The sequence below is a fragment of the Pelodiscus sinensis genome, chromosome 4 (genome assembly GCF_049634645.1).
Source record: "Pelodiscus sinensis isolate JC-2024 chromosome 4, ASM4963464v1, whole genome shotgun sequence".
Taxonomy (NCBI): Eukaryota; Metazoa; Chordata; order Testudines; family Trionychidae; genus Pelodiscus; species Pelodiscus sinensis.
The window spans coordinates 127437632-127460367 of record NC_134714.1 but is presented as its reverse complement, the minus strand read 5'-3'; the positions used below and the strand labels follow the sequence as shown (position 1 = coordinate 127460367).

At 52.0% G+C, this 22736-nt stretch overlaps 1 protein-coding gene and 1 long non-coding RNA gene across 7 annotated transcripts in view; one reads left to right on the top strand and one right to left on the bottom strand.

The window, feature by feature from the left end:
- KDM2A (lysine demethylase 2A) overlaps positions 1-5569 on the top strand; it is a 79181-nt gene extending 73612 nt beyond the window's left edge. For all 6 annotated transcript variants that reach the window (XM_075928563.1, XM_075928562.1, XM_075928561.1 and 3 more), the window contains 5 exons: positions 504-1216; positions 2359-2522; positions 3034-3192; positions 3573-3788; positions 4660-5569. In XM_075928563.1, coding sequence (XP_075784678.1) covers positions 504-1216; positions 2359-2522; positions 3034-3192; positions 3573-3788; positions 4660-4841 — 1434 coding nt within the window. In that variant the 3' untranslated portion in view covers positions 4842-5569. The remainder of the gene's footprint in view (positions 1-503; positions 1217-2358; positions 2523-3033; positions 3193-3572; positions 3789-4659) is intronic.
- A 1573-nt stretch (positions 5570-7142) lies between these two features.
- On the bottom strand, positions 7143-14371 carry LOC142829278 (uncharacterized). The gene is made up of 2 exons (XR_012903715.1): positions 13873-14371; positions 7143-13019 (listed from the first exon to the last, which is right to left on the bottom strand). It is a non-coding gene; the product is annotated as an uncharacterized LOC142829278 (long non-coding RNA).
- Positions 14372-22736: the final 8365 nt, after the last annotated feature.

Here is a 22736-nt window from a genome sequence, read left to right as displayed (position 1 = left end):
CACAGCTCTGCCTCACCGGTTGGTAGAACTCCAGATGTTTGACGGAGTCCTTGGGCAGCTGGGCTTGCAAATGGTAGAGGGGCTGCTGTAAACCAGACGTGGGTGAGGCCTGGTGAGCTTGCTGGGACCTGGGTGTCAGGTTGCTGTAAAGACACCCACAGCAGGGATGGTTGGCTTGAGCCCCACTGCCCTTCATATTGTAGCACTCTGCTCCCTACCCTGGCTGCTGCAAGGCCCTGTTAGGGGAGCAAGCCTGCCTTATGGACAGTGCTGGGTGCAGGGTGGGATGGAGATGAGCTCTCCCTAGCCCTTCCTCCATAGACTGGATGCTAGTGGACCCCTCTGTTCAATGCCCAGAGAAGGTGGCCTTGCCCAGGTGAGTGGGTCCCTGTATCAGTGCCTTGGCCATGGGTCTTGCCTGCTAGTCAGCTGGGCTGCTCTTGTCTGGGGCTAACACTGATGACGGGTGAGATGCTAACTCCCCTCTCCTGGCTGCTTCGCAGAAGCGGAAGATGGATGAGAGCGACGAGGACACTGTGCAGGCCAAAGTCCTGCGGCCCCTGCGGAGCTGCGAGGAGCCCCTGACGCCCCCACCGCACTCGCCCACCTCCATGCTGCAGCTCATCCACGACCCGGCCTCACCGCGGGGCGTGGTGACCCGCTCGTCCCCAGGGGCTGGCCCCAGCGACCACCACAGCGCCAGCCGGGATGAGCGCTTCAAGCGGCGGCAGCTGCTGCGGCTCCAGGCCACAGAGCGCACCATGGTGCGGGAGAAGGAGAACAACCCCAGCGGCAAGAAGGAGCTGTCCGAGGTGGAGAAGGCCAAGCTGCACGGCTCCTACCTCACGGTCACGCTGCAGAGGCCGGCCAAAGACCTGCACGGCACCTCCATCGTGCCCAAGCTGCAGGCCATCACCGCCTCCTCCACCAACCTGCGGCACTCTCCCCGCGTGGTCGTGCGCCACTGCCCAGCCAGGACGCCCCAGCGGGCTGGGGAGGAGGAGACGGCCGAGGAGGAGGCGGTAGTGGAGGACGAGGACGAGGAGGAGGAGAGTGCTGAGGAGGGCGCGGCAGCCCGGCTGAATGGCAGAGGCGGCCGGGCGCAGGACGGCGAGGAGAGCTGGATGCAGCGCGAGGTGTGGATGTCCGTCTTCCGCTACCTCAGCCGCAGGGAGCTCTGCGAGTGCATGCGGGTGTGCAAGACCTGGTACAAATGGTAAGTGGGGCACGGTGCCAGCCCAGCCCTCGGCCAAGGCAGCGGAGCCCACCAGCTGGTTGGTACCAAATGGAAGATAACCAGAGCTGGGTGGGTTGCTGTAGGGAGCTCTCGGGGGAGGTATGCTGGTGCTGACGCTTGCTGTGCTGCTATTTGTGCCGCCCCGCTTCCCTGCAGTGGCTTGATTGGGCTATCACCAGCCCATTGTCCTCTCCAGCAGAGAGCACTTCCTGAGCGCCTCGCCTTGCTGGTGCCTAGTGTGGCCAAAGCTGCATTCTCCTCTGCTTTCCTGTGACTCACTCAGTGTGCACTACCCTCTGCTGGCAGCTTTGCAGAGCTGTCTCCTGGCTGTTCCAAGGGCGCAGTACGACCGGACTGGGGACTCCGGGCTCTGTGCTGTTGCAGAGAAGCCTCCCATGGGATCCTGAGTATCTCTTGCCTGGGGCTAACTACTGGCTCCCATCACTGTACTGGAGTTACTGGTAGCTTGTGTGAGAAGAGCTGGCCCTTCAGGCAGATCATGCAGTCTCAGAGCTAGTGAGGTGGGGAGGAGGGACCCATCTGTCCTTAACGCCTCAGAGATGGCACAGACACGCTAGATCTAACAGGCCTGTCAAGGTTGTGACCCATGTTCCCTGTAAGCTGGGCGCTGAGGAGAGATTTCAATGCAGCACGCCCATAGCTAGATGTATTGTTTGTACTGGTGGTGGTGCACATTCACAAATGCCTTGGTGCGTATAAAATTATTCCACATGTGGATGGAAAAGTTTAGAGGGAACATTGGTTGTGACCTGTTAGCTGTTGGCCCAGTATTGCTTCTCTTCCTGGTGATCCCTTGTCCTTAGTGTAGCCAGCATGTTGAGAGAACTGACTGCCGTGCTGCTGGTTCCCAGAGCAGCCTAACGCCTCTGCTCTGATGAGTGAGCTGTACAGCTGGGCTCCTCTCCAGCATAAGCTGGAATGTGTCTCAAGACAGAGAGGAGCTGGGGGTGTATGGGAACAATCCCCTTTAAGAGTCTGCAGAGGTCTAATGAGCACAGCCAGTCCCCCGGCCCTGGTTTGGGCTTTGGCAGGTTACTGCTGGGTCTGTCTCGCTGGGGCTCTGGGCACTTTTGTCCAACTTGGTTGTCTCTCTGCATCAGGTGCTGTGACAAGAGATTGTGGACGAAGATTGACTTGAGCAGGTGCAAGTCCATCACTCCCCAGGCCCTGAGCGGCATCATCAAGAGGCAGCCGGTCAGCCTCGACCTCAGCTGGACCAATATCTCCAAAAAACAGCTCACCTGGCTTGTCAACAGGCTGCCAGGTCAGCGGGGCGTGGGCTTGTGGAGGGGGGAGGAGTTAACCTTTTCTGCATGTGAGTTGTGATGCCAAGGGTAAAGTGGAGCTGCTGTGTTTGTCCAGTAGCCCCACCACTACTCTGACTAGTCAGCCCGCCCGCCTGCCCATGGGGGGCGTAACCCTGTGTCCCTTGTGTAACGTAGTATTGCTGCCATGTTCTTATCTTCAGGGCGTGTTGTGGCACTACCCACTCTCAGGAGTCCTTGTGGATCTCCTGAATTGCATGAGGAAGTCAGCCCTGGCAGTTAATTCCCTGTGTCCCCATCTCCCCAGCATTGAAGAGGAGTTCTCCACAGCCCTACCCTTACCAGGATGAGCTGGGTTTTCAGGCTCTGTGTATGCACCAGCCTGGCCTTCTAGCCCCCACCTGCAGCAGAGAAGTGAAGTCATTGGAGTGTGTTGGTGGGGCTGTGGACAAAGGGATGTTTTGAAGATCAGGTATCTTCCAACTCACTGGCTCCCCCTCTTCCTTGCAGGCCTGAAAGACCTCATCTTAGCAGGCTGTTCCTGGTCTGCAGTCTGTGCGCTCAGTACCTCCAGCTGCCCCCTTCTCAGGACCCTCGATCTTCGGTGGGCAGTAGGAATCAAGGACCCTCAGATTCGGGACTTGCTCACGCCTCCAACAGACAAACCCAGTATGTTGGCTCCTGGGTTGCACCAGAGTGGGCACTGTGGTTGCAGAAGGGAGGATCTTGGGGCAGTGTTCAGGGAGGCAGGGCCGTGGTTCGCAAGGAGGGTGTCCAGGCGTGGTGTTCATGGAGGCAGGGCTGAGGTGAGCAAGGGGGGTATTCAGAGAGTGGGGTGAGAGCTGTGGCTGGCAGGGGATAGGGTTTTTCCTGGGGATCAGTGTTAGGGCTGTGGTCCCCAGTAGGTTTGTGGGGCGGTTGGGCTGCACTGACTTACCAGAAGTTCACCTCTCAAGGGCAGGCGATGAAGTGGGAGGTGCTGGCCTGTACCAGGTGGGAATGCCGCAGGGGCTGGCCAGGACCTGATTCTGTTCCACACATCTCTGCAGGTCAAGACAATCGCAGCAAACTCCGCAACATGACAGACTTCCGGCTAGCTGGCCTGGACATCACTGATGCCACGCTCCGGCTTATTATCCGCCATATGCCCCTGCTCTCACGTCTCGACCTTAGTCACTGCAGCCACCTTACGGACCAGTCGGCCAACCTCCTAACGGCCGTGGGGTCTTCCACACGCAACTCGCTCACAGAGATCAACATGGCAGGTGCCTGCAACCTCTGCACCCCTCCGCCGGTGCCCTGCATTATGCTAGACAGGGTCACTGCTCTGCCCTCCTTTACCCTTGCTGCAGTGGGGGTCCATGTTTCTGGGGGCCAGTGGTAGAGGAGGAGGGTTAGTTTCCATGTTGGCTCAGTCGTGGCCTTCACAGCCCAGCTTTTGAAGGATGTGTGAACTGGGGCTGAGTGACCCCCAGCAGCAACACATTAAGTCATTAGCCCTAAGAGGGCTGATTGGAACCCACCATTCCCATTCTGGAGGGGGGGGGGGGGCAGGGAACGTCCAAACAGACGAAAACCTTCATTCCATGCAAGATTGAGATCAAAGTGCCAGCTGATAGCTGACTCTCCAAGCTGCCCGGACACCAGGCAGCCCTTTCAGGCTCTCGGGCATGCAGCCTGGACTCCTCGCTTGTGCCGGGGTTGGCAGGGCCAAGCTGCGTTCCCAGTTTTGTGGCAGGTGACCAGGTGTGTGGGAGGAAAGCACGAGAGCTCTTGGAAACCAGGCAGCTTTCCACTAAGCAAACTTATCCCCATGGAACACTTGAATTTAGTGAAATAAGCCTTTTCTGACACACGTTGGCTGACAATTACCAGCCAGATCTACAAGGTTTCCCTTAGCGACCAGAATTCACCATCTCCCTCTTGACAGCTGCAGCATGGATGGTGTAGATCCACTCTAGGGCAGGTGGAAAAGGTTAAAATTCAGGGACTGCTCCTTCCCCTAACCTATCCCACGTTTCCAGCTGCCCCAGCCCCCTGCCAGACTTGTGCCAGCTTCCTGTGGGGTGTGCAGGGCCCTTCATGGCAGAGATAGAGTGCTTTGCGGTAAACCCTGTCTCCTCTTCTCCTGCCAAGGTTGCAATAAGCTGACAGACCAGTCCCTGCTGTACCTGCGGCGCATCTCCAACCTCACCCTGATCGACCTGCGAGGCTGCAAGCAGATCACCCGCAAGGCCTGCGAGCACTTCATCTCAGACCTGTCCATCAGCAGCCTCTACTGCCTGTCCGACGAGAAGCTGATACAGAAAATCAGCTAGAGACTTACCCCAGGCAGACTGAGGAGAAGGAAAGATCCCATCCCACCCCTCTCGGAGAGCCGCTCCTCCTCCCCAGCCCTGACCTGCTGTGAGGCTGGCAGCCTGCACTCCTCCATCACCCACCTCTGCAGGCAGGGCATCAACCAGTCTGATGCCACTGTCTCTCCTCTCTCTTCCTGGGACTTCAGCAGGGGAAGGGGTCCTGCCAGGCTGGCCCATAGCTGAGGAGGAATGGGCAGTGGCCAGGGGCGCGCGCTGCAGCCTGGCTGCTCTGTCAGAGGTTGTGCAGAGGTGTCTGCACAGGGAAATGTGCCCCTCTTTTCTCCCCCCGTGGCACCCCAAAACAGATTTCACTTCCTGCCGAGTGTGGGCAAGGGGAGCGCTTTGCCCCGGAAAAGGGGCTGGAGCTGGATGGGCTGAAACAAGCGTGCTCAGTCTCTCCAGTGCCACTGCCATGTGTGTCGCTGTTGGCCCTGCGGCTTGTCCTACTTCGCACGCATGCCACGTCTCTGCCCTGACGCTTGTCCTCCTCTCGCCTGGCCTAGTGAAAGTGACCGGGGTTACCTCCTGCTGATGTGTCGGGGGGGCAGCTGGCATGTGGTGAGCAAGAGCCCCATGGCCGTACGCGCTCAAGCCTAGGTGTCTCTTCCATGGCCAGCCAAGCTTCCGCTTCAGAGCAGCGCTGGCCTGCTTGGAGCATCATCTGTCCACAGCCCCCTCAGGATGAGCGTCCAGGCCTTCTGGAAGGGTGAGGGGTGGGGGGCCTGCAGGGCGCCAGTTCCATCAGAGCTCAGGGAGGACTCCAGAGGGGTTTCTAGATCCTGCACAGCGTAGGCTGTGTGCTCTCCCCACCCCCGTCAGGCAGGCTAGTGTCATTGAACGCTCTTGGGATGCCGCAGCCAAAGGAGAGGCTCCTTCTCCATCCTGCCACCTAGCGCGTCGCTGTCGGCTCCTGAATTGGGCAATGTGGAGAGGGGCGTGACTGGCCCTGTCCCCCTACCCCTTCAGCTGCCGCTTTTCCTTTGCAATGAATGGTCGGTCCAAAGAACCCTCTCTCTTGGGCAGCAGAGAGCTTTTTGCACTTTAAAAAGAAAGGTTGGAATCTTATTTTGGGTCATTGTTATTCTCTCCCCCCTCCCTGCCGAGTGATTGGACGCTCCCCCGACTGAGCTTGTCGATGTTTAATGCACAGTTTGCACTCTGCTTTCTTCCTCCCCTCCTCCTGCCCCCCAAATCCCCCCTCTCTCAGCATACTGATAGCACAAAACCAGCCTGCCACGTGTTCCCCCAACCCCTCTCCAGCCCTGCAGGGGAGAAAGGAACTCTCTAAGCAGCAGGAAAAGGGGAGGGACGAGTGGTTGTGAAACCTCAAAGGAGAATCGACCAGATGCACCCTCACTGCTTCAAAAGCAATAAGGGAGGCAGAAGCAGCTGTCACCCCTCCAGCTCTCCCCGCAGCCTGCTGGCTCTGAATGCTCTGGCACCAATGACTTCTGCTGCTGCAGTGTTGGCTGGGGGTGGGAGATGTCTTTGTTTAGATCCACTGAACCCCCACTGGGGGTTCAGGCGCTGCGCTTCCCCCTCCCCCCCGGCCTCCATAGCCTGAGCCTGCTTGCTTGCTGACTGGAACGCGCAAGTGTGATGAATTCCGCAGTGCCTCGGTACATGGGAGTTTTGCCACAGTTGATTAGAGTTTTGGACACACACACAAAAGCCCTCTTTGTTGTTCTCACTGGCCTAGGAGTGGAAGCTTTCTGCCATTTTGTTTTTGGTTACTCCTGTGGAAAACAGAAGAATCGAACTACTTATTTTTGTTGCTTTTAAAGGAAGGCAGGGGAAGCTGTAAGCAGGAGATCTAAGTGCATCTGACCTGGGGGACCTTCCAGCCTTTGAAGATTTCTGGGCTGGCTTTTCAGTTTGAAATACAAAAGCATCTTAACTACCATCACATGCATTCGGCGCTGAGTGGATCAGTGCACCAGGGGTGTCCGTGGTAGGCAGGAGGAGGAGTTGAGCTGATTGATGGGTGAAGGAAGTGGTCAGTCTTTAAGTTTGCTGTCTCACAGCCTTCTCATACAGCCCTCCGCTAAGTCTGTGGCTTCAGAGACTTAAAAATCACAGGTGTGAGACTCATTCCTGTAACTGGCCACCACCTTGGAGGGCAAGGGATGAAAATCCACAAAGGAAAGAAGAAAAAATATATATATATATGAAATCACTTAGTGATTAAAAACAAACCTTGCTCCCTAAATAAAACTCCCTGAAGAAAGTCACTATTGGTTTAAAGGGTTTTGGTTGTGGTTTGTGTTTTTTTTTTTTTTTTTCCCCCAGAGAAATATTGTAAATATATATTTTTTTGTTGGCGATTTAGAGTCCATCTCCAACATTTGTGCTTTAAAATTAAATGTAAGCATTAAGGGTAAAAGAAAACAAGTCTTATGCTCTTTGGGTTGGGGGTTATGATGTGGGGGCAAAGGGAGGGGGAGCTAGTTGGAATTTTTTTTGTTTTTATTTTCTCTTCTAAGCATTCTCCAATACTGGTTTTAGAGAGAATCTTTGCTCATAACATATTACCACATGAAAGGAGAGATGTTTGTGGGGGAGGGGGGGAAGATACCAGCCTCTGAAGGGAAATATTTTGTTTCTTGGGGGTGGATTTTTGGAATAAAAGTTTAAAGAAAACACTGTATCAGGTCTGCACGTTGTTTGTGTGGGGAAAGGGGAGTCAAGTCAATGGGCCTACTCAGATTCCTAGTTTCACTGCTGTCATCCTTCAGGTGACCGGAGGAGCATCATAGTCATTCCAGGCAAATTATTGGACATATTTAGCTTGTCCTTTTTCCATTAAGCTGGTTCACTTGTCAGAGTCCTGCTGGTTCTATGATTGGAGTCTTCAGGCTCTTGTGAAGAAGTAAAAGACGAAGCGCGTGTTGTGTATGTTCTGCAGGTCATCTTTCAACTCCATAGAGGTACCTCTAATGCTGAACGTCCTTTGCATGCTTTAGGAGACTGTAGGCTGGCTCCTTTCACTAGCTCCTTTTTACCTTGGATTTCACTGAAACTTGTTTGGGGGTTTTTAGCAGAGAAGCAAAGCTGCAGTTGCACTGAAGCCGAGAAGTGCTTTGTGGCTCTGGGGGATGGAGCAAGAGAGAACCAAATACTACTGCTATCTGAGTTAAAATCCCCACCACCTCCCAGGAGTCTGGATTCACAAGCTGAAAGCGCTCACTGCTGGTATGTCTCTACAGCATCATTTGTCCCTACCCTTTCCTTAGACATCTCCTTGTGCCTGTTTCTGACCTATTATCTGGCTGTGGTGTGCAATTGTGTAGTTTTCTGAGACTGCAATACTTTAACTTTGTGACTGTTTATTCTGCGATACAAAGGAGCTATCGCTACATGGTATGGTGCCCTCTGGCCTTAAACGTAATCACTCTGCATGTGGAATCAGGTAAGGTGCCTCTGTGTATCCTACACTGTTCTCTGCTACCATGCCATATTGCAAAGTTCTCTACCACCATGCTGGAGTCTTTTTCAGAGGTACCGTTGCCCTCGTTTCTCTGCCTCATTGAACTCGTATAGGAGAGGTGGGCTATTAGCCAATAATGTCCTGCTCAAATCTCTTTGCCTTTCTTGGCTGAGGTATTGCACCAATTTAGCACCATCTGCCTGTTGAATTTTTAACTGAATGTAATTAAACATTTATAAATTACCAAGGCCTCTGGTGGATTCTCCATGACTGGCCACTTTTAACTCAAGATTAGATGCTCTTTTTCTCTGCTCTTGTTCAAACAAACATTTTGGGGTAGTTCTCTGGCCTGTTACTAGATTATCACAGTCGTCTCTTGCCCTTCAGATCAGTGACTGGACAGGCACTTACCTTGCCTCTTGTGTCATTACCACTTAAACCAGGCTTAATAGTGTGGCCATGTGATCATGCTAATGCCAAGTGTTTGGAATGACTTTCAAATAATGACCCTGGAACAAAAAATTGGAGTAGGCGCGAGATTAGTCGGGAAGTATTATCAATGAAAAGGAGGAGTGGACTATTCTACACCAAGAATTGGATGACCTTTAGAACTGGACTAATAGAAATGGGATGATATGCAATAGTATGAAGTTCAAGATCATGCACTAATAAAATCTGCTATAAGCTCAGTTTGGAAATAGCAAAAGGAGAAAGGCCTAGGTGTATAGCTGATTGTGGGAGGACTATGAGCCAAATGTGGCTGTGAAAAAGGCAAATGACGTTGTAGAATGAATCGGGGAAAGATGATTTCCAGAAGAGAGAAGAATGAATATCACAGAAGGAAGCAGGGTAAAAGATGTCTGGAACACTCTAGGCAGTTCTGGTCATCCAGGTTCAAGATGGATGAATTCAAACTGGACCAGGTGTGGAGAAGGACTGGATGTGATTAGAGATGTGGCTTACAAGAGGAAATGGAAGAGCTTGTCTTGTTCAGCTTTAATAAAACCAGGGTGGCTGAGGGAAGAAGATGGATTGCTGTCTCTGAATACATCAGGGGTATAAATATCAGTGAGGGAGAAGAGCTGTTAAAGCTAAAGGACAGTGATGGTGCTAGACTAGTTCATGACTGGGATTATCATCACAGGCTTCCTGTGATTGCAGAGAACCTAGTGTGTTGACCTCAGAAGGCCCTTCCACTCCTAGGTCCAATGCTTAACTGAAATCTAACCTCTTTTCATCTGCTCCTTTCATCCATTCACTTGGGGTTTGGGTAGGAAGAGCAAGCAAGAGGCTCTAACCCAGTGTCGTCTGACTCCTGCAGCTGCTGTTTGGTTCTGTGAGCTCTTCATAGAATTATTTCCTTCCTCTTAACCTCTATTTCATTCAGGCTGAGCTCATGTCAAAACTTTCCTTCCAAACTTTTGTCTCCCCGGACTCCTGACTTTGCCCAAAAGCAAGCTTTTTGGCATTGAAATCTTTCTTGCCTGGGCTTGTTGAGGACTAACGTGAATGTGGAGGGGAAATCTCACTTCCATTGCACTCATCTCTATATGAAGAGTTATCAGTCTAACAGCATAGGGAAGCAACACGTTCGTGACGGCTACAGCCTAGGTTCCCTCTGAAGGGATCAGTGGAAACTGAGGCATTGAACAATGAGAATTCACTAGCCCCTTCCATTCACTTTGGAATAGTTTATTATGGCAGCATTTAGGAGCCCCAATCATGGGCCAGGGCCCCTGGGCACAAGGTGCTGAACAAATATCACAAAAAGATGCTCAGTATCCCAGCCCCTCTAAATGGTCACTCATCTACCAATGTACATGGAATGGGTTTAGCCCCTCCCCTTTTAATACCTGTTTCACATTGTTCTGGATATTTACTATCTAGCTGGACGTGCTGCTCGGACATATTTTCTGCCCAAACAATCTTCTCTTTGGAAGCAGCTAGTTCCCTGTTCTGAATGCCAAGAGGAGCCAGGCGGGGCTGCATGACAGTAATGCCTGGAGAGCCCTGTTGCATGATGCGCTGCACAAATTCACAGTGACAGTCCCTACCCAAAGAGCTCAGTTGGAAGAGACAAAGCCATGAAAGGGAAGCAGGCCCAGAGATGGCAATTGAGAAAAGGAATGCTTTCAAAAGCCATGGGGATTTAGAGTCTGAGGTATCTAAATCACCTTGGAAAAGGAGCCTGGGTCCTGAGTCATTTGCCACTTCCAAAAACATTGCCTTCGTGCAGCATCATCCAAGAGGGCAGTCAGCAGTGCCAATCCACGGGGTCATCTGCTTTCCTCAAACATTTGCACACACAGTCTCTGCAGCAGCAGCTTTGGTTCTGTGTCGGGCTGTTTAAACAGCTGTGTATGTAGGTACTGTCCCATGGGCTTTTCTGAGCAGCCTGCACACTTCTTTCTGCTTGGGTTTCACCTTTAGAAGTCTCAGGGGTACAGAGCCCAGAGCATCTGCCTTCTCTTTTGCTGAAGAGTCTGCCTTCTCTTTTGCTGGGGAGGTCACTAAGCTTGTATTGGAAAGGGCAGCCGAGCTTCATCAAGATCTTTCCTCGGTCTCAGGCAGCCAGATTAAACTTCTTAAGCCAGGGCAATAAAAAACATACCCTTTCAGATATCTTGCTGCCTTGCTTCTGCAGTATTCTTTTCAGAAGCAGACTTACCAGGTGAGCAGAATGCAGCATTGGGAAGGGTGATGGGGTTCCAGCTAGGATCACACCAGCAGCTCCTCCAGACACAGAGAGATGTAGCCATGAGTCCCCATTCCTGCTGGTGGCAGTAGTAGGATGAATGAACCTGAGCCACATGGACTTGATTGGGGGGAAAAAAGGACATTCCAAAGAGAAGCTGAGGCAGCTGCACTAGACTACTGGATCTGGAAACCATTATTCTTTATGTACCATGCCTGACACAATGCCCCCCTTTTCCATTTGACCTTAGGCACTACCATGCTGCAGTGTAGCAAAACTTTCAGGCTTTGTCTTTGAAGCACAAACCTGTTTTCCCCTTTCCCTTTTAAGGGTGTGCTAACCAGTTTGTGCATTTAATGTATATAAATTGCTGAGAAGTTAAATTTACTGGGCGGCAAGGATTCCAGTCTCCAGCTCAACCCTCTTGGCCGGGCCTGAGCAATCTTGATGCAAGAGAATGCCCAATTTTGATTTAAAGCTTCCGAGTGATGGAGACTCCACCATATGCGGTGACTTTTTGTAAAGCTTGTGCTCTTGCTATGGCTACTCTGGGTCCTTTGGTCCCTCCTGCATTTGCAGTCACATTTTAGAGACATGTAAACTTACAAGGTAATGCTCTGTAGAGGGATATGACCTGGCAGAGGAGGCTCTGAACTGGAAACCAGGAGAGTTTTGTTCCTAGCCTTGGCACTTGCCTGTTCTGTAACTATTCCCTTTCATCCCCGCCTCCCTCCCTTTTGTGTAAAGGGCTTCTGAGCACTAGCAAGCTATATAAAAGTTAAGTAGTAACATCCTACATGAGCTTAAGTCCCAGATCCGGATGCCTTTGGTCTCCCTGATGCACGGCTATTTTAAGCAGGATCTATTCATAGATGCCTTTTCCTTAGAGTCACTTCAAAAACAGCCTAGAGATTTTGCAACTTCAATTCTCCTACTTTGTTTACTGGTGAACTTTGCTTTCTCTGTGGCATGTTTCCATTGACAAACAGCCATTCGTTCACCTTCCCTGTCTCTGTCAGTCTGTTTGATTGTCAGTCTCCTTCCATTTTAGCCTCGGTTTAACTTCAGGCCTTGGGCACCCAGCATGGCTGCGTCTTGTTCCTTATTCTTGTGCAGGGGAAGTTGTCATCTGTACTGCGGATCGCAGTGACTTGTCGTATTCCCCTTCTGTGTGGTGTGGGCTCCAGCTCGCCCCCCCTCCCCCCCCGACTCAAATGTGCTAAATGCAGACACTCTTGTTGACAGACTGCCAATTGCAACCCGGGAGTAGAAGCTGGGGTGTGGAAGGTCTATAGGGAACCCCCTGAAGCTATGTGAATGCAAGAAATGGAGCTGGCCTTCCTGGCCCTGTGTGAACAAGTGGAGAAACAGGATTCTCAGCTGGTCAGGAGTACAGAGACCGCTTGCTAGAAACAAAGACAGGAAGATGAGCGTGAATTGGAAGAGGAGACAGCTGTAAACAACGCCTTGCTGGGCAGCAGCCCCCCTCTGCTGAAAGTGGATCTACTTCATCACACTCTCATTGCTCAGAGACGTTGGTTCTGTTATCGTGGGTAACCCTTGCCCCAACCCATAGGTAAGGGATAAGGAAATGGATCAGCGTGAAATTGACCATTCCTGCTCTTTCCCCAAATGGCCAGGTGATGGCAGTGTAACCCTGGCATTGGAGATCCCCCTTGAGAACTGTCGCAACTCAACTCACTGATGAATGGAGCACTTTTTTCCCCCCAGCTAACACACACCAGATGAAGGTCTTAAACTCGGGCTGCCAGAAAGGAACAGCCTCCCTTATTTCTCCTCCCCCCCCGCCCCCCCAGCTTCTGCAAGTGGCCTAATTGCATTCTCTACAGCCCAGCACTGGGTGTTTCAGGCCATGGGAGACTCACCTCTGGGGTTGCCAGTTTCCTCTTGGACGCAATCGCCAGTCCCCTCCCACGTGGTCCCTTTGGAGGAGCGTGAGATGTTCCCTGACACTCTGCGGCCCTGCTGCAACTCCATGTGCGTCTGCTTTTCCCTGCTCAAAGTGACAGACAAAGCCCAAGCCACATTTCTCCTTCCTGCCGTGTCTTGCTGCCCACACCTTTCCATGTGCCCTGCTCCCCGATGTCTTTCGCACATGCAGCCTCCTTTGCTCCAACCCCCAACAGGCTCTAGCTCTTGTTCCTCCTTCTTTCTCCCTCCCCCTGCAGGGCGGGGAAGTGGGGGACATTGTTTTCTTTCACTTTCTGAACCCTGCAAAAAACACCTTAGCAGCCTGGGCTGCTTCCCACCATGGCCTCCTCTTGTTTCTCCTCGGCCTTCTCTAGTTTCCCCACAATCCCTTTCCCAAGCTGTGTTCCTTTCTCCCTGCCCCCCTTTCCTAGGGTCTCTGCCTGCCATGGGATTCTCCTGTCACCTGCGGATGTCGCACGGTCTGGCTGAGATTGCCCCATGTGACCCCTCTGGGTGCCCAGCTTGATGCAGCTCTGAAGGGATCATGGTTGATGGGTGTTCAGGCATGTCAGTCACCCCAGCCACCTTCAAACCCTTGACCCTCAACCTAGCTCTAGCCATGGCTTGTTGGAAGGCCCAGCAGCAGATGAGTCATGGCCAGGGAAATGGGAGGGATCACTTGATCATTCCCTGTTCGGTTCACTCCCTCTGGGGCACCTGGTACTGGCCCTTGTCGGCAGACAGGGCGCTGGGCTAGAGGGACCTTTGGTCTGATTCAGTGTGGCCGTTTTTATGTTGTGAGCTGCACCTCTCTCCATCGCACACGCTGCTCCTTGCTTTGCCTGTAACTGAGCTGAGCCAGTAAAGCCCTGATCTCAAGGCTATTCCGGTTCCTCGCTTCCCCGGAAGTGAAGAGGCGTTGAGAGCCTAACTACCTTCTAAGAAGCTTGCGCTGGTCCAGACACCACCGTCAACCTGAGCACCGGCCACAGAGGAGGACTCCAAAGGCAGAGGATGTCATTCAGCGGGCTGCCCGCCTGCCCTGTCAGAAAAGGGGAGGGAGGTGGGCTGTGTTGGACAGACAACTAGGACAGGTAAAAGCCCCGCTGGCGACGTGCCTGAAGAAACCCACGCTCTCTAGAAGGCCGAAAGCAGCGTAACTGGCGCTGATGCTTCCCCAGCGGGTCTGAACAGCCTGAATTCCCAGATGCGGCAGCTTAAAGAGCAAATGGGTGAGGATGAAGAAACTGCAGTGGAGTCAATCCCATGTCATTGGGGTCATGTCAGGGATCACGGAGTGCCTGGCTCTAGCCCGTGCTATGCCGCACGTCCTCTCCTGGGCAGCTTCCACTCTGACCTTTTAGAAGGATGAGGAGATTCCTTGAGGGCGCAGAGTCCTCCAGGTAGAGTTCATCTGGAAATGAGGGAAGCTCTCACGCTGGCCAGGCGCTTCTCCGTGCTTGGGGAATCCCTCTCTCCTGAGAGTTAGAACCGTGGCTTCAGGAGAAAACTGCAGCCACGTAACAGACCAGGACTCATCCCTACCAGAAGGGGGTTTCCCTCTGGTTTAACCAGGCACCCATCAGCTTAGTTGAAATCAATAAGCAGCCAGTTTAAACTAATCCCCGATAAGACACCCTTTAACTGGGAAGAACTGCCCTCCCCTAAGCGCCTGGTGCTGTTCAGGGCACGGGCCTTCCTTGAGCTCTGGTGGCAGGCTTAGGCCTCCGAGCTGGGCTCGCCGTGCGCCTGGTTTGTGGCGGGGGGGGCTACATTACCCGTCTGTTGCGCGGCTGTTCCTATTGCATAGCGTTCTGTTTCCTCAGCGCTGCAGAGCATGCTGCTAGTGGCGGGAGGTGTGGATTAATCCCACGCTGCTGCGCTACTTCAGACCTGTTGATGTGCTGCTCTGATCTACACTGTGTAAAGGCCCAGGCATCTGCCACTGTCTTTTTTCTGGAAAAGAAAATGGAGCATTCCTGCAGGTGCCGTTCCTCCAGCCTGACCAGAATTTCAGTATCCCAATGAGTTTTCTGTCTGTCCTGTGTTCTGCAGCACTGAGTAGTGGTGTCCTGCTCCATAACCAAGCCCTCCTTCTGGCTCCTTGGCACCTTGAGCCAGCCCCCTCCTCCAGCCTCAGCTGCTGCACCAGCCCAAGAGGAGAGGGGGCAATACTGGGGCCTCCCAGTTCTGCACTGGCCCCTCCTTGGATCTGATGCTGAGTCACTTAACTCAAGATCCCCAAAGGTGTTCAGGTATTTTGAGAACATAACAGCCACCGTGGGTCAAACCAAAGGTCCATCTAACCTAGTTTTCTGTCTTCTGGCAATGGATAATGCCAGGTACCCCAGAGAGAATGAACCAAGCAAATACCAAATGATCCACCCACTCCCAGCCCCTAACAGAGGCAAAAGACACCATCCCTGCTCATCTTGTCTAATAGCCATTGATGGACCTATCCTCCATGAATTGGATTTAGTTCTTTTTGAACCCTGTTACTGTCTTGGCCTTCACATCATCCTCTGGCAGGGAGTTCCACAGGTTAACAGTGTGTTGTAGGATGAAACTCAGGCCAGATTCCTGGTGGGCACCACTAGTTATCTCTCTCTGTTCTGAGAACTGACCATTACCCTTTATCTCAGGATGGCGTGAGCTGGGGTTACAGTCAATACAACTGCCCTCTTTGGCTAGAGTTAATGGCCCTGCTCTCTTCTGTAGGTCTCTGGTGTCAGGCTCCATCAACGCTGTCAGTTTTACCAGCAGTGAGTATGCAAATGAGGCACAGATTAGCATATTGCCATGCCTCGTTTGCATAATTTATGCAGGTGTTTTTGCAGGAAAAAGTTGTGCGGATGTTTTCTTTTTGCACAAAAACCCTTTTCCCCCTCCAGATCAGCAAACCTTTTATGCAAATGAGGTGTGGCAATATGCTAATCTGCACCACATTTGCATACTCACTGCTAGCAAAACCGACAGTGTAGATGTAGCCCCAGGGTTGTTCAACAGGAGTGTTGTGAGCAAGAAGTGAGGAGTCATTCTTCCACCCTACTCTGAGGAGGCTGCCTGGATCAGGCACCAGGAAGTCAGGATAAGGGTCATCCTCAAGGTAGGAAGGTGGAGTGGGTTCTGGAGTGGCCTAGTGACTAGGGCATCTATCTGAGGAGTGCAACATGGTGGGTTTGAATCCTGGGCCATGCAATGCTCCAGCCTGGCTGTAGCTCAAGGAAGGCAGGATAAGGGACATCCCTTATAATAATAGTCAAGTTCTAGGCACCACATTTCAAGAAAGATTTGGAGAAGGCCCCCAGAAGAGCAATAAAAATTATGAAAGCCCTAGAAAGCATGAACTATGAGGGAAGACTGAAAGAACCAGGCTTGTTTAGTTTGGAAAAGAGGGGACATGATCGCAGTTTTCAAGTATCTAAAAGGGTGTTACAAGGAGGAGGAAGAAAAATTGTTCTCCTTGGCCTCTGAGAATCAAACAAGAAGCAATGGGCTTAAAGTGCAGCAAGGGAGGTTTAGGTTGGACACTAGGAAAAGCTTCTTAACTGTCAAGGTGGTTAAATTGCCAAGGGAGGTTGGGTAACCTGCTCTTTAGAAATAAATACACTTATCAGCAATGGATGGTCTATGATGCTCAGGGGCGGCCCGTGGCTATAGGCGGACTTGGCTGCCACCTAGCCAAGGAGAGGTAACTAGTGGTGCCCACCAGGAATCTGTCCTGAGACCCATCAACTATTCGATTAACCCATATTTAGCATCCCTAATCTGGATCAACTAGGTGACTTTACAAGGGCTGAGACGTGACACCTTCACCAGAGAAAAAACCAAGTGGAAGAGGAAACTGAGGCAGGCAGCCTCACACATGGCCAGCAAGGAATACTACAAGGCAAGCACACATCCTGTCGTGTGTGTTGATTTTTTTTTTGTTTACTTTGGGTAATTTTAATAAACTAAAAAATAAAAATTTATAAATGCTGCCTCGGGGCTTTGTGGGAATTGTAGTTTGAATGCCTTAATGCTCCTATTCTCATCTATAAGCCATCATCCAACCAGGGAACTTATTTCCCATGATGCACTACCGTCCTGCCTGACTGGAGAAGGAAGGCAGTGCATCATGGGAGTCAACCTTGGTGTATCCTGGGTGGTGGTGTGTGCCCAGGGTCCCCAGCCCATAGGGGGAGAATAAGGACAAGAGAAAAGTAAACTACAACTTCCATGAGGCACCATGGCTGTCTTTCCACATCAAGCTATTTCTATTTTTGGGTGTTGGAGTTTTGGAGGGGAAAAACTCCTACCTTTTCTGTGGCAACGTTCTTTTACTTGAAAATTAAATTTGCCACCTAGGAAGTTTTCCATCAGAAATGGTTTTTATCAGCTACCGTACAATCCTCCCATTTCAGCTGGGCGAGTCTGGTTCAAGCTGCAGCATGGAGCACGCTGCAAGGTTGCCCCTTTGTACACTAGCTGGGGTTTTCCCTGCAGCCCTGGCAGGGTTGCCCCGACCATCCCAGCTTTATTCAAATGAGAGTTTCCAGGGTGGGGCATAAACTCCCGGTGAATGGGGGTGCAAAGGGGTGGGAAGAGGCGACAGGCATGTGAGCTGGTGGAGGGGCAGTTGGTTTCAGGCTGGGAAGGGCTGTCCAGTGGTTCCAGCTGCCGTTCCCGTAGCAGTTCCTCAGTTTCTCCTCTTGATTGTGGAGCCTCGTCCTCTCCTGATGCATGTGTGGCCTGCACCTCCCTCAGGCTGGGAGGCAGCAGTCACCCCCCCTGTGAGTGCATGGAACACAGATGGGTCCTGCTCCCCTCTTGAGATGCTGGGGGTGGGGGGGAGAGCCATGGATTTCTCCCAATATTACTATCCACTAACCCCTCCCCTCCTCCCACCCCACTCCTGCCCTTGGTTCTGCTAGCCCTGAAAGCGGCTGACCCTTCCCCCCTCCCTCCGACTGTGCAGCAAAGCTTGCAAACGTGCCCTGAGTGGGGCCCAGCTGGGCCCAGGGTTTGTTGTTGTAGGTTTACAAAGGCTGACTCACATGTTTGGAACCCTTGTGGTTAGCATCAGGGCTGATGTTAAAAGCTTATCAGCAAATCAGAGATCCGAGGGGTTTGTCCCCACCTAACACGCTGCACCTCAGGGAAGGTTCTACCTCCATTGAGAGAGGGGTCCTCTAGCTGCGTTTGTTTCCCCCGCCCCTTGCCCCAGGAGCTATCAATTGCTGTCTACACTGGCAGCTAGGTCAGTTCAACTGTGTCATATGGAGGGGGGGGGGATTTTAACCCACTCCTGAGCAACCTCATTATGGCAGCTGATCTTCCTAGTTGCAGACTAGACTTGAGGTCAGGGACAGCGGGTGAGCACCTAGTCTGGCTTCTTGCATAAGATAGGCCAGAGAACTTCCCAAAAGTAATTCCTGTTCGCACTAGAGCAGAGAAAAACCTCCCATCTCGATTTAAAAACCGACACTGTGGGAAAATCCACCCCAGCTCTTGGTAAGTTGGTCCAGTGGTTAAATACTCTCACGCTTAACTGTTTTCACCTGATGTCCACTCTAAACTGTCTAGCTTTGACTTCCAGACGAAGGGCTGTGTTCTGTCCTCTGCTAGAATTATTTATTCCCCATAGAAGGGACTTAGGGGTACGTCTACACGCTTGCCTCACTCACACAATGTGGCATGCCAGGATTCCCCTCATCCCTGAGGGAGGTACCAAGCCTCAGAACTTTGCCCTGACCTGGATTAACTTTTCTGGGGGTCTGAGGCTAGTACATTTTTGGCGGGGGCTTTAGGCTTTGGGGTAGGGCCAGAAGTGAGGGATTCAGTGTGGGAGGGATTGCCAGAGAGTGGACTGGAGATGGGGGTGCAGTCTGAGTGGGTGGAAGGATACAGGAGAGGGTTGTGAGTGGCGCATCTGGGCCAGTGTTCCCTCTAATTTGTTCCATTCATGTGCAGAATAAATGTTGTTATATGCACTGAGGTGTGTGCAGAATAACGGATGTTATTCTGAAATAACATAGTCTGCGTCTACACGACAAGCAGTCATTTCGACATAACGTCGAGCTGGAGGACTTCTTACTCCACCTCCAGTAACCCTTGTAGGAGGCTTAAGGGAAGTTAGAGGAAGAGGGCTCTTTCTCAGACTTCCTGTGGTGTAGCTAGTGCCAAAAGCTGAAATAAGCTATTTTAGTTTATGCTAGGCTATTGATGGAGCTCAAGATGCATCGCTTATTTCAGCTTTAGCCCTGCTGTGTAGATGTGCCCTTAGAAACTGTGAGCCGGTCACTGCTTCACCTCTTCTTTGTTTAGCAGCCTCCTTTCCCTGTGCTATTAAAGTTTTTTCTACCCGTGCTGCATTAATGTGACTGCCCCAGCACTGGGAGAGAGCTTGCCCCAGTGCTTCAGGAAAACCACCTCCGGGAGAGGCGCAGCTCTGAGACTGTCTACACTAGTGGTCACCAACCAGTAGAGTGGGAGCTACTGGTAGATCTTGGAGCCTCTGACAGGGGATCCTGACTGGTTTGGCCAAGAGGCTCTGAAGTGCCCCTCCTGCGAGCCTCCTGCTTGCGGTGCAGGGCAGCACAGAGAGAAGAGAGGTGCTGATGTCAAGGTGTCCCCTCTCTCACTCTGTATCCTATCTCCACAGAGCAGAGGGGGGGGGCCCAACTGGACTTGGGATGGAGGGAGTTTGCTGGCTGCTTCTGAGAGCAGTGTAGGGCCAGGGCAGGGGTGAGCCTGGCTTAATGCCACTGCACCACCAGCCAGGAGCCACCTGAGCCAGTCAGAGCCCACATCCTGCAACCCTACCCCAGTCACAAACCCCCTCCTTTGCCCCGAGCACCCCTGCATCCAAACACCCAGCCAGAGCCTGCACCTAAACCCCCCTCCAGCATCCCCACTACCTGCCCCAGGCTCAGCTCATAGCCCTTCTCGCACTCCAAATTCTTAATCCAAGACCAGAGCCTGCACCCAACCCGCTGCCCCTGCCCGGTGAAAGTGAGGCAGGATGGGCAAGGGGGGGAGGATGGAGTGAGTAGGGGCGGGGACTCAGAAGGGGGTGGGAAGGAGGCAGGGAAAGGGTATTTAGGTTTGAGGTAGATCTTGGATTGCACTTAAATTCAAAAAGTGATCTTGGGCTTCAAAAGGTTGGAGACCCCTGGTCTACACTGATAAGTGACGGAGCTGAAACTTCCTGCGCTCGGTGAGTGATTTGTTTCACACCCCCTACGAGAGACAGTTAGGGTGTAGTAACTGGCCAGTGTGGACAAAGCCCTTTTTGGGTTGGGAAGGGGAGGGGGGCTGTTGACCCACAGAAGAGTCAGGTGGAGGCCACACACAAGTGAGAAGTACAAAGAAAAGCCACCGCTCCGCCTGCAGCTGATCAGCAGAACAGAAGAGACGCTTGCCTCACTCACACAATGTGGCATGCCAGGATTCCCCTCATCCCTGAGGGAGGTACCAAGCCTCAGAACTTTGCCCTGACCTGGTTTAACTTTTCTGGGGGTCTGAGGCTAGTACATTTTTGGCGGGGGCTTTAGGCTTTGGGGTAGGGCCAGAAGTGAGGGATTCAGTGTGGGAGGGATTGCCAGAGAGTGGACTGGAGATGGGGGTGCAGTCTGGGTGGGTGGAAGGGTACAGGAGAGGGTTGTGAGTGGCGCATCTGGGCCAGTGTTCCCTCTAATTTGTTCCATTCGTGTGCAGAATAAATGTTGTTATATGCACTGAGGTGTGTGCAGACGTGCACCGCCAGTAGAAACACATGCAGCCCGCTGTGGGTGCTCTGCTAATCAGCTGGGAAGCACCTGAATCTCTCCTGGGTGACGGCCCAAGTGCTGCTCTTAGAGGGGAGGGAGGGTGGATACAGGAGCAAGGTGGAGGTGTGGGGGTAGGGTCTGGGGAGGAGGGGAGTGCAGAAGGGGGGCAGGGGAGTGGGGTGCCTACCTGGCACAGCTCCTGTGAGGGCACAAGTGGCTCCATACTACCCTGCACTGGTAGGTACCTCCCCCATTGGCCGGGACTCCTGGACATTGGGAGCCTGCATGCTAGCCCAGGGCACAGACTTTCCCTGCACTGCTGTCCCTGGTCCAAAGCTACTTCCTCCCCTACCAGACAGAGCAGAGCCCACAGCCTGGATGATGCCCGTGGCTTGCCTAGATCCGGCCTGCAAGGATCCATAATCCCCCCTTTCCCACACAGCAGCAGGGAGCTGGTGCTGGCATTTAGTCACACGGTACAAGTGGGCTCCGAAGTTCAGATCTGGCCTACAGGCCTTAGGTTCCCCATCTCTGGTCTGCAGTAACAATTTAATGACAACGCATTCACAGGTCCTCACATTTCCCTCCCCCACCCCAAGACAAAAGTTTTGCTGCTGTGGCAAGCAGCAGCGTCAATGGCTTGTGGTCAGCAGGATCGGTCCAGTCAACAACAGGAACCCCACTGATAGCGAGTGGAAGTATTTTATCTACAGAAGTGCTGACAAACAGCATTTACTAGGCCCCGCTTTTAGCCACACAGGCCCTGTGGTGACACAAGAGTGTTGCTAAAAGCTGTGTAGTGTAGACAAAGTAAATGCCGGAGGGTTGGAAAGCTGAAGCCAGGTGTAAAATGCAGCTTGTTCCGTTGTATGGGGCTCTGGGCCTAACGGCCTGGACTGATCAACTGGGTTAAGTAATGGAATAGCCCCACTGATGTCATGCAGAGGGGGTGTAAAGTTATGCACCTTGATGTTGCCAGCTGCTATGCGTTTTGGGATATTTGGTGGTTCTGCTAAAAATTGCCCATCAGGTGAGAACCTTCACTTTTTTTTTTTTGTAAGTATCTCGCTCTCCTGTCTGCAAAAAAAAAAAAAAAAAAAAAAGCTTGAAGGCATAAAACCTGAAGGCTCAGACCCAGTGGTTAAAAAGATTCCACCATCTTCTTACTGTTATCTAAATATCTCATGGTTTGGGAGGAGTCCTGGGTCATGCTTTTACAATGTTCAGAGCTGGCAGAAAGTAGCAAGAGATTGTCTAAGATTTCAAGTCCACTGTGATCGTCCAGTCTGACCCTGGAAACTAGAGCAGGTCTTTCGGAAAAACAAACAAAAGCTGATCTTGACTTAAAAATTACCAGTACTGGAGAATCCCCCACAACACTTGGTAAACTGTGTCAGGGATTAATTACTCAGTTAAAATGGACACCTTATTTTCTTTCTGGATTTGTTTGGCTCTTACTTCCAGCTAGTGGAGGAGAAAGCACTAGTCTTCTTGAACATCCTTAGTCCAGTGTTCAGCCCACCGTCCCAGGATGTGGGAGATACAGGCTCAGTGCCTGCTTCTGTCTGATATGGAGAAGAGCTCTGTCCTTAGGTTACCCACCCAGCAGCAGGGCCCTAACTGGTGGGCTGTGCACTTTGGACAGAGGTGTCAATATTTGGCTGAAGATGCCAAGGGATGGGCTGCTTTTCCTCATTCGCCCTGTGACCTGTGGCACTAGGCTATTCAATTTCATTATTACCTTAGTCAATTTCACTTTCGGTTGCTCCTGCTCTTTGAGCACATGTAAGGGAGGGGTGAAGTCAAAGCCACTAATTTCTATTCATTTTGTTAAAGGACAGAAACTCTGTTTAAACTATGATCTGCCTATGTAATCTTCAGTGGCCAGGCCTATGTTGTAAACAGACAATTGATATGGTCTAAAAGCCTGATTTCTCCAAATAGAAGGCGCCATTCTAAAGGTTCAGAAAAGGGCAACAAAAATTATTAGGGTTTGGAAAGGGTCCCATATGAAGAGAGATTAAAAAGATTGGGACTTTTCAGTTTAG